The sequence below is a fragment of the Marmota marmota genome, unplaced genomic scaffold (genome assembly GCF_001458135.2).
Source record: "Marmota marmota marmota unplaced genomic scaffold, marMar, whole genome shotgun sequence".
Taxonomy (NCBI): Eukaryota; Metazoa; Chordata; class Mammalia; order Rodentia; family Sciuridae; genus Marmota; species Marmota marmota.
This window is the reverse complement of record NW_026000241.1, coordinates 12,599,753-12,612,417: the sequence shown is the minus strand read 5'-3', so window position 1 is coordinate 12,612,417 and position 12,665 is coordinate 12,599,753. Positions and strand designations below refer to the sequence as shown.

General features: G+C 36.3%; 1 protein-coding gene across 1 annotated transcript in view; it reads right to left on the bottom strand.

Moving 5' to 3' along the window:
- Ulk4 (unc-51 like kinase 4) overlaps window positions 1-12,665 on the bottom strand; it is a 522,779-nt gene that overhangs the window by 414,474 nt on the left and 95,640 nt on the right. The window contains 1 exon segment of the mRNA XM_048795329.1: window positions 1,231-1,392. Coding sequence (XP_048651286.1) covers window positions 1,231-1,392 — 162 coding nt within the window.

Below are 12,665 nucleotides of genomic sequence, written 5' to 3'. Positions count from 1 at the left end.
CTGAAAAGAAATCATAAACATCCACAAGTTTCAGCAACATGAAAGTCATTGGTGACCTAAGATCAGGTTCAGAAGCATTTAAGATAGTTACCAGATACTGATGAGGAAAGAGGGGCCAGAAAAGAACAACAGTACAGTGCAGAAACTCTAAAGCCACGTGTTTGTGAAGAGTATGCTTGTGAAGGTACTTTTTGCTATGTTTGTTTTTGCTTTAAGGGGAAGGGGCACAGATTAAAAAATACTTGAATCCCAACTACATGTATCCAGTGGAGAAGGAAAAGTTCAAGACTTGGGAAAAGAACAAAAGTCGCCATAGACGTGAAGTTCCCAAGGAGGAACCAAGAAGATGATTTGGAGAAACATGAAGAAGTTTGTCCCTGACAGGAGCAAGGACAGCTCATCAATTATACTATGAGGGAAAGAATTGAGAGGTGTACATACAAATAGGTCAATAGATATTGAGAACAAATAATTTCCACCAGATGTCCCCATTTTTCTCTGAGCAATAAGGACACTTCATTTAGTGAGGACACAGGATGAAATGTGGGATTAGAAGTTTAAGGAAAGAAAGTATGAAACTGTCACAGAGAAGAAGCTGACAAGAGAAGTACAGTAAGAGAGCCACATAATGTTCAAAGCCAGATGAGACTGGTAACCAAAAAGAGTACTTACATAAATCCTATGAAAAAGACTTGCATTTGTTCAGAATATTAAACTGATATAACCATGCAAACACATCTTCATACATAATTGTCCTTTATTATATAATCATGTGCACAAAAGAGCAGACAACTAATAAAAGCATAAAAACTCAGACCACAGATGCCTGAACATTAAATTCAGCTTTTCTGAACCACATAAGATAAAATCTTTTAACACAAAATCTGAACAAGGGTACTAACAAGAAAAAGCAGGAAACACTAAAAATATGACAAACCAAATCCCTGTGCCCTATTGCCACAGTTTTCCACTATCACCTCCAAACAGCTTTTAAAATACTGTCATAGTCCTACAAAGTCCTACTGGAATTTCCTCATAGCCCCCAAGGTTTTCCAGCTCCCGTTCTTAAAATCCCACTTCAGGAAAAAAGAAAAATCAAATTATTGCTTTCACCAACTATTCCTCTGAGATTTCTGTTTTCTACTAATTGAATTAAGTTTACTCTTACTCTGGCACATGTCTTCAAACTTGGCATTTAAAGATATGTCCCCGAAAGATGTTCCATCTTACCGAAATTGCTGTTATCCTAAGAGAATCAACGGTGGAATGTCTGAATAGGTACCATAAAACAGGTCCAACTTCTCCTGTAATAAAGCCCTGCGCCTGAGCTGAAAAAGTTGTGCAGACATTCTCAATAATCTTTGCAGCCATGTGATTCACAACACGTTCTTCCTAGAGAGATCAAACAAGGAGAAATCCAGAGACTATTATTTAGTAGTAGGAATACATGCATGTCATTTCTTCAGACAAATCTCTACCCAATAATAATATCTCTCAAAACCAAAGTTAAAAACCAAAAACTGTTAGAACTAATAAATTCAGTAAAATTGCAGGATACAAAAATAAACATTAAAATCAGTAGCATTTATCTTTTCAGGGTGTAAGAGGGTAGTGCTAGGGATTGAACCAAGGGTCTTACACACACTAGGCAACACTCTACCACTGAGTTACACCCAACCCCAGCCCCAATCAGTGTTATTTTTATACATCTGAAACTATCTGAAAAATAATCTCATTTACAAAGCAGAAAAAAAATACACTTATGAGTAAATTTAGCCAAGAAAGTGAAAGATCTATTTACTGAAAACTATAAAACCCAGATAAAAGAAACTGAAGATGACACAAATAAATGGAAAGTATTCTGTGTTCATGGATTGGAAGAATATTGTTTAAATGTCCACACTTCCCAACGAGATCCACAAATTTAATATTATTCCTATCAAAATTTGAATATCATTTTTCAAAGAAATAGAAAAAATCCAGCTCCCATTCCTGTGTAACCAGAAAAGACCCCAAAATAGATGAATAAATCTTGAACAAAAGAAAACCTGGAGGTTTCAAACTACCAGATCTCAAAATGTATTACAAAACTACAGTAGTCAATATAGCATGAAAACAGGTCTATTCGTCAACAGAAAACAATAAAGCCCATAAATAAACCTATACATTCACTGCCAACCTATTTTTGACAGAAGTGCCAACAACATACAATTGGGAAAGGAAAGTGTCTTTTCTATAAACAGTACTGGGAAAACTAGATATACAAATACAGAAGAATAAAAGTAGACCCTTACCTTAATCCTTATATAAAGAAATCAACTCAGCATGAATTAAACTCTTGAAATTATAAACTATTAGGAAAAAAAGGAAAAGCTCCTATGACATTGGTCAAGGAAGATATTTCTTGGATATGATCCCATAAACACAATCAATGAAAAACAGAAAATGGGATCACATCAAATAAAATCTTCTGCACAGCAAAGGTAACAATTAATACAGTGAAGAGACAACCCACCAATTGGGAGAAAATAATTATAAATCATACATTGGCTACAGAGCTTATATCAACAACATATAAGGAACTCAGACCACTCAAGAAAATAAATAACCCTATTAAAATCATGGGAAAAGGACTTGAATAGGTATTTCTCAAAAAAAAAAAAAATACAAAGGGCCAACAGATATAAAAAAGTGCTCAGAAAAATGGAAATTAAAACCACAAAAAATGAAGTAATTCCATATCTGTTAAAATTGACTATTAGCAAAAAGATAAAAATCATACCTGTTGGCAAGAATGTGGGAAAAGTGAACCCTTGTAGACTGTTGGAAGCATTGTAAATTAGTTTAGGCATTTTGGGAAACACCATGGAGGTTCCTCAAAAAACTACAAGTAGAACTACCATTTGATTTGGAAATCTCATAACCAAAGGAACTGAGGTCAGTATCACAGATGCCTTCTCTCCCATGTTCACTGCAGCATTGTCCACAGTTGCCAAGACACGGCTAATACTACCAACCAAGCTTCACATTCACCAGGCACTCTGCTCAACAAAAGAACACACTTTTCCAAGATCACACAAAACAGTACCAGATTAGGTCATGCTATGGACCATAAAAAAACATCTCAGCAAATTCCATACTCGGAAATGACTTTGTGATGAATGACAAACTTCAACAAACAATAACAGTTTAAAAACACAAAACTTCTACAAGACATCATAAGAATACACTATCTTGAGTAGGCAAAGCTTTTTAGGACAAAGAGGCACTAAGAATGAAATATATATTTTAAACTTCATAATTTCAAATTTCTGCTCATAATGACAACATTAAGCCTCACAGTTTCTCAGTCTGGGAGAAAATTTATAAAACACTAATATTAAATATCTAAGCATACTATTTCATGGTATATTTTAATTTAAAATACTGAATGGAGAATTATATGTATAATATAATCCCACATTTGTTTAAAATATACACAACCAAAGGAAAAGCATAGAAAAATGACACTGTTAATGATGATTCTAACAGGTGTAGGTCACAGGAAAAGGAGTCCACCAATGCTACTTCACCCATATTTTACACTGTTTGGATTGTTACAGTATGTGTGCATTACTTTAATATGATGTCTTTTTTGTGTGTAAAAACAAAAAAGAGGCCTGAGGCTGTAGCTCAGTGGCAGAGTACTTGCCTAGCATGTGTGAAGCACTGGGGGGTTCAATCCTTAGCACAGCATAAAAATAAAGGCATTCTGTCCATGTACAACTACAAAAAAAAAATTTAAAGAGAAACTATTCAGTGATATCTAAGTCTAAGCCATGGCTTTGCATTCTACCAGCTATACAATTCAGGCACATTCACCTCTGTGCCTCAGCTTCCCCATCTATAAAACAAAGATAAAATGAGGCAGTTTGATAAGTGTTTGTGCCATCTGATTGCCTTAACAATCCAGATCATGGAAAGTACTGTGTTCTCTATAAGTGTTAATTTTTCTTCCTATTACTACTAGTAGCATACCGTATGAACTTTTGATTGCCAGAACAGAAAATTACGATATACTTTGATTTCCTCAAACTTCTGGCATATTTCAAGAGTACTAGAGAGAATGCTTCCACCCAATTTATTTCCTACCACGCAAACAGAATAAAGGCCACTTGTAGCCTCCCTCTGTTCCTTTATTCACTGCATTTAAGAAAAATATGTTGCCTGTTTAGCAAATTTGAAAAAAAAAAAAGTGAAATGGATGTGCCTAAGTGCTCAGTTTACTACTTCTTGTTGGGGGTAGACTCACTCATACTCGAGTTGTCTTCTCATATAATGTGTACTTAAAACACTAGGAGAAGGCTTCTCTAACTGGGAGGTACTAAGCTGCCCTCATGTGGCGGTTCAATATAATATAAGGAAGTCCATTTGCCCTCAGAATCTATGACCTCATTACATCATATATGAAGATGACATTTTGTTCTGGATACTTTGTTCTGTTCTTTCTTTTGCTTTTACTTCTACATAAGGTTCTAAAACCTTCTCCCCAAATGTGGGAAGGAAAGATGCTATTTATGGGGGAACCTTCACATATACTTTGTATCACAATTGTCAGTCAATTCCTAGAGGATTCATTCCTAGCCCTAGAAAACCACAACTATTTTAGCACCTAGGTTGCAAAGAGGTCCGGAGTCACCTCAGTGCTCTATAAACTCGGAGGCTGTCAGGCCAATTCAGTGTGTGACTGCCTGAAATAAGCTGTCCTAGTCCCTCTGGAATCCCTTGTGGGATGTAACACAAGCAATAAGACTAGTGCTATTTTCTGCTCATTAACTCTTTGGAAGGGCCAACTAGACTAAATTATCATTTAATCAAAGCCCTCTTTTCATAATGTCATGAGAATAAAAGCTATGATTATTAGAAAAATATCAGGGTTACTAATGAAAAGCTGTACTGTTTCATGGTATTAAGTAGATATAATGTATTGTATGCAATCTTAACAAAAAAAAAAAAAGCTTTGCTGCCGGTTTTAATTACATACCTAATTTTCCAATAAAGAGAGCCAAAATTAACATCTAAAATATTGACATTATTTTTACTTTCATAGATTTAGTAAAACTATGATCTTCCCTCTAAAGGTTTCAAGGTACCTGCAGTTATTTTACATAGTTTAGTATAGCTTTAGTAACTCTCCGAACCTTAAAGAACATAAGATTTTTCATTTCTTACAATATAGTGGGCAAGAAACCTGGTAACACTACCTCTCTGAAAGCAACCAAAAATGATAGATGTGATAGAATAAAGTTTCTTTAAAACATCTACAAACTAGCACCAAATTCTTAAGCCAGTGATTGTGTAGCACCCAGAGGTACTCAACCTGGTATTTGTACCAAAATTATTTCTCTGACAAGGTGAACAAGAGGAGTGAGGGCAAAGCTGAAGTCCCTCGCAAGTAGGAAATACAATGAAGACTCCCCAACCCAGGCGCAAACACAAGTAGTCAGCAGTGGCCACAACTGAGTACAATACATGTAAACAAGAAGGAACCCCCAGCAGACACCGTGGCCCAACTACTCAGAGTATCACGTGTTTGAGATCAGCCTGGGCAACTTAGCAAAACCCTGTTTCAAAATGAGAATTTTTTTTAAAGGGCTGGGAGGTGTGGTTCAGTGGTAGAGTGCTTGCCTAGCATGTACAGAGACCCCACATTCAATCCTCAGTAATAAAAAAAAAAAGAAAAAGAAATAGCTCCACCATCTCTCTGACTCCCTACTGAACTGAGTTGGGGGTTGAGGACAAACCCACAGGAAATGAAACACAGAGTCAGCCCTCATTTGATTTGCAGAGTATCAGCTTCAGAACAGCAATGGTTGCTCTGATAGCTGACTTTTTAACAGCAACAACTGTGGCCAGAAGACAATGAAATTCCATCTTTAATCGCTAATTGAAAATTACCATCGCCCTACAACTGCATTCCCAGAAAAAGTACATTTCAAAAGAGAAACAGATTAAAATAAATTTTTTAAAACCAAAAGACATAAAGTAAAATCATAAACAAATAGAATAATAAGATGGTACTATAAATACAATTATGCCAAAAATTATAATAAATGTAAATTGAATAAAATAATTAGGAAAAATAACTAAAGTAATCTTTAATGAACACTAAGAGATATCTAAAAGTCAAAGAAGGATGAAAAACGAAGACTGGAGAAGATACGCCCATTATACAGAACCCAAAGAAAAGAGAGCCAGTATAGCTATTCTATTATTAATTCCAGACAACACAGGCAAAAGCATTATTAGGTATTTTTTAAGGTCATACCATAATGATAAAAATTACAATTTACCAAGGGGGAACCTAATTTTTCTATACGGGTAATAACACCCAAAATGCATAAAAGTGAAATAAGATTAAAATTGCAACCCTACTGTGATGGTTAATCTGAATTGTCAACTTAAATGGATTAGGGTTGTTTAAGATGCTTCTGGATGTCTCACTGTGGGAGTTTCTAGGAATGACTGGCATGTGGGACTGCAAACTGAGGCAGAGAACCACCCTAAATATGGGCAGCACAGTCCAATAGGTTGGAGACTTGGATGGAACAAAAAGTTGGAAGGAAGAAGCAGTAGCAGACACAAGCTCAATTCTTGATTGCTGCTGCAATTGCTTGAGGACATCAAACTCCAGCTCCTTCATTCTTCCAAAGCAGATTCTGCCCAGTGACTTTCCAGGCCTTTAGTCCCAGAATGGGGAGGCATCATTGTTCCCTTTTATTCTGAGACTGTAGCTTCTTAAACTGAGTAGCTAGGTTCCTCCAGCTCTATGACCAGCAGACAGCCATTGTGAGATTACCCAGCTTCTGGTCATGTAAACTAATCTAATAAATCCTCTCTCAATGATTATACACACACACTCAATATATTTTATATTGTTGATTCTGTTCCTGTAGAGAACCCTAATACACCTACCAAAAGGAAAAATTTAAATTAACATCTTATTATCTGATAAGTAGACCAAAAAAAAAAAAAAAAATCAGCACAGAAGATCTAGATTTATCTTCTATCTAAACAAGTTAACAAGTTTAACCTAATAAGAAAAAACTACATCACCCACTATGACAGAATTCAAAAGGAAATCTCAAAAGACTGGAAGTATGCATACATTATTCTCTCTAACCATAATACCATTAAGCTAAAAATAGCAACAAAATGATGACAAGAAAAACCAGAAGGGCAAGTATTACATAAGAAAGTCTGTTGCTTTTCTGCTTCTTAAGAGTACAAGGCATATCATGGGCAAAAGAGTCAAAGGAACATGAAAATTTATACAGCGCCCCATCCCATGTAAATCCTGAAAGGTGTCACTGCTGATATTTCACCAATTCTTCAATAACAAATCAAGCAAAGCCAAAGTCTGAAGCCTCCCCTGTATGTCGCCCACTGCAGAAGGAGAGAAGGCACTACCTCAGGCTTGCAACGAAAAGCTCACATGCTATTAACTCCTCACCCCCATGGACTCTGGAAGCTGGTCTACCCGCTCAGTGCTACCTGAGAACTGTTTACCACATAGACTCCTCAAAGGTTCACTTCAAAACACAATAGGTAACTCCACACCTGGTAAACCATTGTTCATTAGAAAATTATGACTTTGAATTATCATGTTCATAGCAATATCTAGAAGGAAAAAAAATTATCTTATTGAATGAACATGGCCCACCTTTTCCACATACAAGGTAAAAGGGAACTGAGAGTCCCCAGCAAAAACCCAGATACTCCTGGTACATACATTTCTCAAGAACAAAGAGAATGTATTGATTAAAAATACACAACTATACATGTCAGCACTTGCCAAAAAATAAGAATTTTAACTCATTTCTCTCCTTATCTTATATAACTAGTGTCTAAAATATTGTGAACACATAAAAAAAATACTAGAAATGTTGTTAATTCAAGTATAGTCTCTTCTAATATAAAAACTGGTTCTCTCAAAAAGAACAAAGCTCTAATTAACAAATGAAAATTAAATTTCCTCTTAAAGGAATTTTGTTACATCAAAATTATCTAATAAGCTATTGTTCAGAAATGAATAATTAAGCCAACAGTTTGTTATGAACTCACATTTTAAATACAACATATGCCAGGTGTCAGTTTGGCACCTATAATTAAACAGACAACTACTCAAGCTATATGGCTGATTAGAAACAAATGTATAAATTACTCTTCCCCTCTAAACATGTGGAAATTCTCTAGGAGTTATTTTCAGCAGCTATGTTGTAGAGTGACCTGCTACCTTGGGGGGGGGGGCGGCGGGGAATCAATACCTAAAAAAAAAATTTTTCCCAGCCTCCATATTCCACACACATATACAACATATGTCATTCAAATACAACGTCAAATATTCGTGAGGTCAACACAGCAATCAGCCCAAGGAGGGACGGTTCTTTGCTACTATATACACACAGGAAGGGCAAGACAATGGAAGAGAAAGTCCTGAGACTCAAGGGCCTGAGCCAGAAGCACATGGCCTGTGCACTAGTTTTAGTTGCTTTTATTTCGCTCTAATAGGAAACGCTGCTAAGTGCAGCCCCCTGGGCTTGGCCAATTCCAGACCTCTAGAAAATGGCCAATCTGTGGACTCCCAGTTCTAAGTCTCTGAAATACCAGAGCAGCTGTGGGACTGAGTCAGAAGCACCATCAATGCCTTTCTTCCACACTGCCACTCTTTTGAATAGTTGGATCAGATCTCCCAATTTTTTGTGTGTTCGATCACAAGGTTCTCACCCGCTTCTATCTTAACATTTCTCTCAAACAAGAACAAAAACATCTAATACCTCTATCACATGTTACACAAATCATAACCACAGGGCAAATTGATCTATTTGGAAAATAAGGTCATAATATCTTAGACACACACACACACACAAAAAAAAAAGCTCCTGAAAATTATTTGAACATGCTTATTGTTGTCTCTGAATAAGGTACAGCTTCCTCTCCACAGAGAACCTACAACATGACACAGGATAAGTAAGGTATGTGGCCAAACAACTGAAAATACTTTATCCTACAGGTCCTTGAGTAGATGTACAAGTTAAAGCTCTCAAAAGTACTAAGAACAAATGAGCATGTCCAGCCTGGCTTAACCCAATGTGCTCCAACTTTTTTGGCTAGAAAACCTTTCATTCATATAATGCTTATAAATATCCCATGACAAAGCTAGCTTTCTATGAATAAGGAACACAGTAATTTATTATTTAGAAGTAACTTTGCCTTTCTAAGAGGTCTACATATCAATAAAAATTTATATGCTGCTTTTTTCCCAAATCAGATTAGAAAGAAGGAAAAGGGGTTAAAAGAAGAATCAATGATTCATGTTCAGTGAGGCACATTTTGTGGTGCTGAGGATGAAACTCAGGGTCTCATGCATGCAAGCCAAAGTACTCTACCACTGAGTTATACCCCAGTCCTGAATTTTATTTTGACACATAATTTTGTGCACATTTTTATGAAGTACAACTGTTACACAATGGGTAATGATCAAATTGGGGTAGCTATCCATCATCTTGAACTTTTATAGGTTTTTTTTTTAATACAGATTACATTTAGATTTTAAATGGGAAAAAAAAAAAAGAAATTAAGCCAAAGAATATCTCAGTAGATGTAAAAACAAGAGAAAAAGCACAACAATATGAATATACTGGTGTCACAGAACTGTACACTGAATGGTTGAAATGGCTAGTTTTAGAATAAGACAAAAATCGCAATTTATTTTCCTGGTACTAAGATTTGAATCCAGGGATTGAAGACAGGGTCTTGTACATTGCTGAGGCTGGCCACAAATTTGCAATCCTCCTGCCTTAGCCACCTGAGTAACTAGGATTACAGGTATGCATCACCATACCCCACAAAATCACACTTTTAAAGAGAAAAATGGAATAGACCACAATCTTGACTATAAGGTAATGCAGCTTTGCTCTTTAACAAAGTGGGGACAAAGGTGATAGATTAAACTTTTTCAGGTGGTTGGAATCTATCTCAAACAACCCTACATGAAGGAAAAATTTTAAACTAGAGCTAGAGACTATCTGTGAAATAACAATACATTTCAAAAATAGGCTATCACTAATACTAGATAAAGAAGAGTCTTAAATGGCTTAGTAATCACACCAGAAAGAAATAAAGCCAATGAAGTTTCAAAACAAATTAGTTAAAAGCCAGGTACAGAAGTAGGGATTAAAAAATAACATTTCTGTTTATGAATACATGAAGACAGGGCAGGATCTTAATTAAACTTTGCTTAAATTCTGCCTCCAGTCAAGGCATAATATATTAATGTTCCCATTAAATATTCAGCTGTAAAAAAGCTGGACTATACCACAGTTAACTTGAGTAATAGATTAGTTGACTGCGATGAAGAGTGCAAAGACACTTCAACCAGGTGTCATCTTAATTCGTTTTTTAAATAAAATCTGTCATTGTTAGTATTTTCATTGTCTATGCCTTCCATTTAATGCCAATATCAATTAATTCTCAAATTAATTTACAGATGTATTCTCAATCAACATCTTGTAACAGGCAAACACAAAAAGTTGATTCTCTACGTGCAAATGAAAAGGAGTAAAAAAACAGCTAAGAAACTCTTGGGGGAAAAAAAGATGATCTTCGTAAAGTGAAAATTCTTGTGTATGTCTTTTTTTAATATTTATTTTTTTAGGTGTAGATGGACACAACACAATGACTTTATTTTTATGTGGTGCTGAGGATCAAACCCGGGTCCTGCCCATGCTAGGCGAGTGCTCTATCGCTGAGCCACAATCCCAGCTCCTTGTGTATGTCTTTTAATCTCTAAAATTCAGAGTTATTAATTTTGATAGCCTGGCACAAACATAGGCCAAGAGAACCAAGCAGGGCCCAGGAAAAGACTTTACACTGATAGGATGCAGGTGACACTGCAGAGCAATAGGGACAGGACAGACTTCAACCAAGTGACATGGGGTTATTATCTATACTGATTTCAAAACAAAACTAGACACACACACAGCACCATACACACACACACACACACACACACACACAAACACAAACTAGATGAAAGCTCTAAACGATAAAAGAAAAAAATAAAATTTAAGAGAAAGTATAATGGACTTTTTTTTTTTTTTTTTGGTACCAAGGATTGAACCCGGGGTTCTTAACCACTGAGCCAAATCCCCAGCCCTTTTTTAGATTTTATTTACAGACAGGGTCTCACTGAGTTGTTCAGAGCCTCGCTTTTGCTGAGGCTGGCTTTGAACTCAGATCCTCCTACCTCAGCTTCCGAGCTGCTGGGATTACAGGCGTACGCTACCGTGCCTGGCATAATAGACTATCTTGATGTTTAGAGTAGGGAATCATCAGTGAAGATCAAAAAAGAACATATCAAAGGAAGAGATTGATAAATTTAGCTACATTAAAAGAAATTTGGGGGCTGGTATAAAGTTCAGTGGTGGAACACTTTCCTAGCATGCATGAGGCCCCAAATTGAATCCCTAGAACAAAAAAAGAAGAGAATTAAAAACTTCTGCCTATCATAGATACTATAAAAAAATGAAAAGACTGATCACAAATTAAAAGTATCTGCAACACAAAACCTCAAAAGCTGAATATGCAGAATACATACAAAATTCCTACGGGTCAAGTGCCATTGATATCTCACTTTTACTGACCAGTTTTAAAAATAAAATCATAAATGTGTATGCACATCAGGTACAGGAGCACATGCCCATAATGCCAGCTACTCAGGAGGCTGAGGCGGGAGGATCAGAAGTTCAAGGATTGCCAAGGGAACTTAGGAAGACTCTGTCTCAAAATTTAAAAACACAAAAAATTTAAAGGACTAGGGATGTAGCTTAGTGGGAGAGTGCCCCTGAATTCAATCTCCAGTAGTATGAAAATAATAAAGCATGTTTTTTTTTTAATTTTTTATTGTTGGCTGTTCAAAACATTACATAGTTCTTGATATATCATATTTCACACTTTGATTCAAGTGGGTTATGAGCTCCCATTTTTACCCCATATACAGATTGCAGAATCACATCAGTTACACATCCATTGATTTACATATTGCCATACTAGTGTCCGTTGTGTTCTGCTGCCTTTCCTATCCTCTACTATCCCCCCTCCCCTCCCCTCCCCTCTTCTCTCTCTGCCCCCTCTACTGACATTCATTTGTCCCCCTTGTATTATTTTTCCCTTTCCCCTCACTTCCTCTTGTATGTACTTTTGTATAACTCTGAGGGTCTCCTTCCATTTCCATGCAATTTCCCTTCTCTCTCCCTTTCCCTCCCACCTCTCATCCCTGTTTAATGTTAATCTTCTTCTCCTGCTCTTCGACCCTACTCTGTTCTTAGTTACTCTCCTTATATCAAAGAAGACATTTGGCATTTGTTTTTTAGGGATTGGCTAGCTTCACTTAGCATAATCTGCTCTAATGCCATCCATTTCCCTGTAAATTCTATGATTTTGTCATTTTTTAATGCAGAGTAATACTCCATTGTGTATAAATGCCACATTTTTTTTATCCATTCATCTATTGAAGGGCATCTAGGTTGGTTCCACAGTCTTGCTATTGTGAATTGTGCTGCTATGAACATCGATGTAGCAGTGTCCCTGTAGCATGCTCTTTTTAGGTCTTTAGGGAATAGACC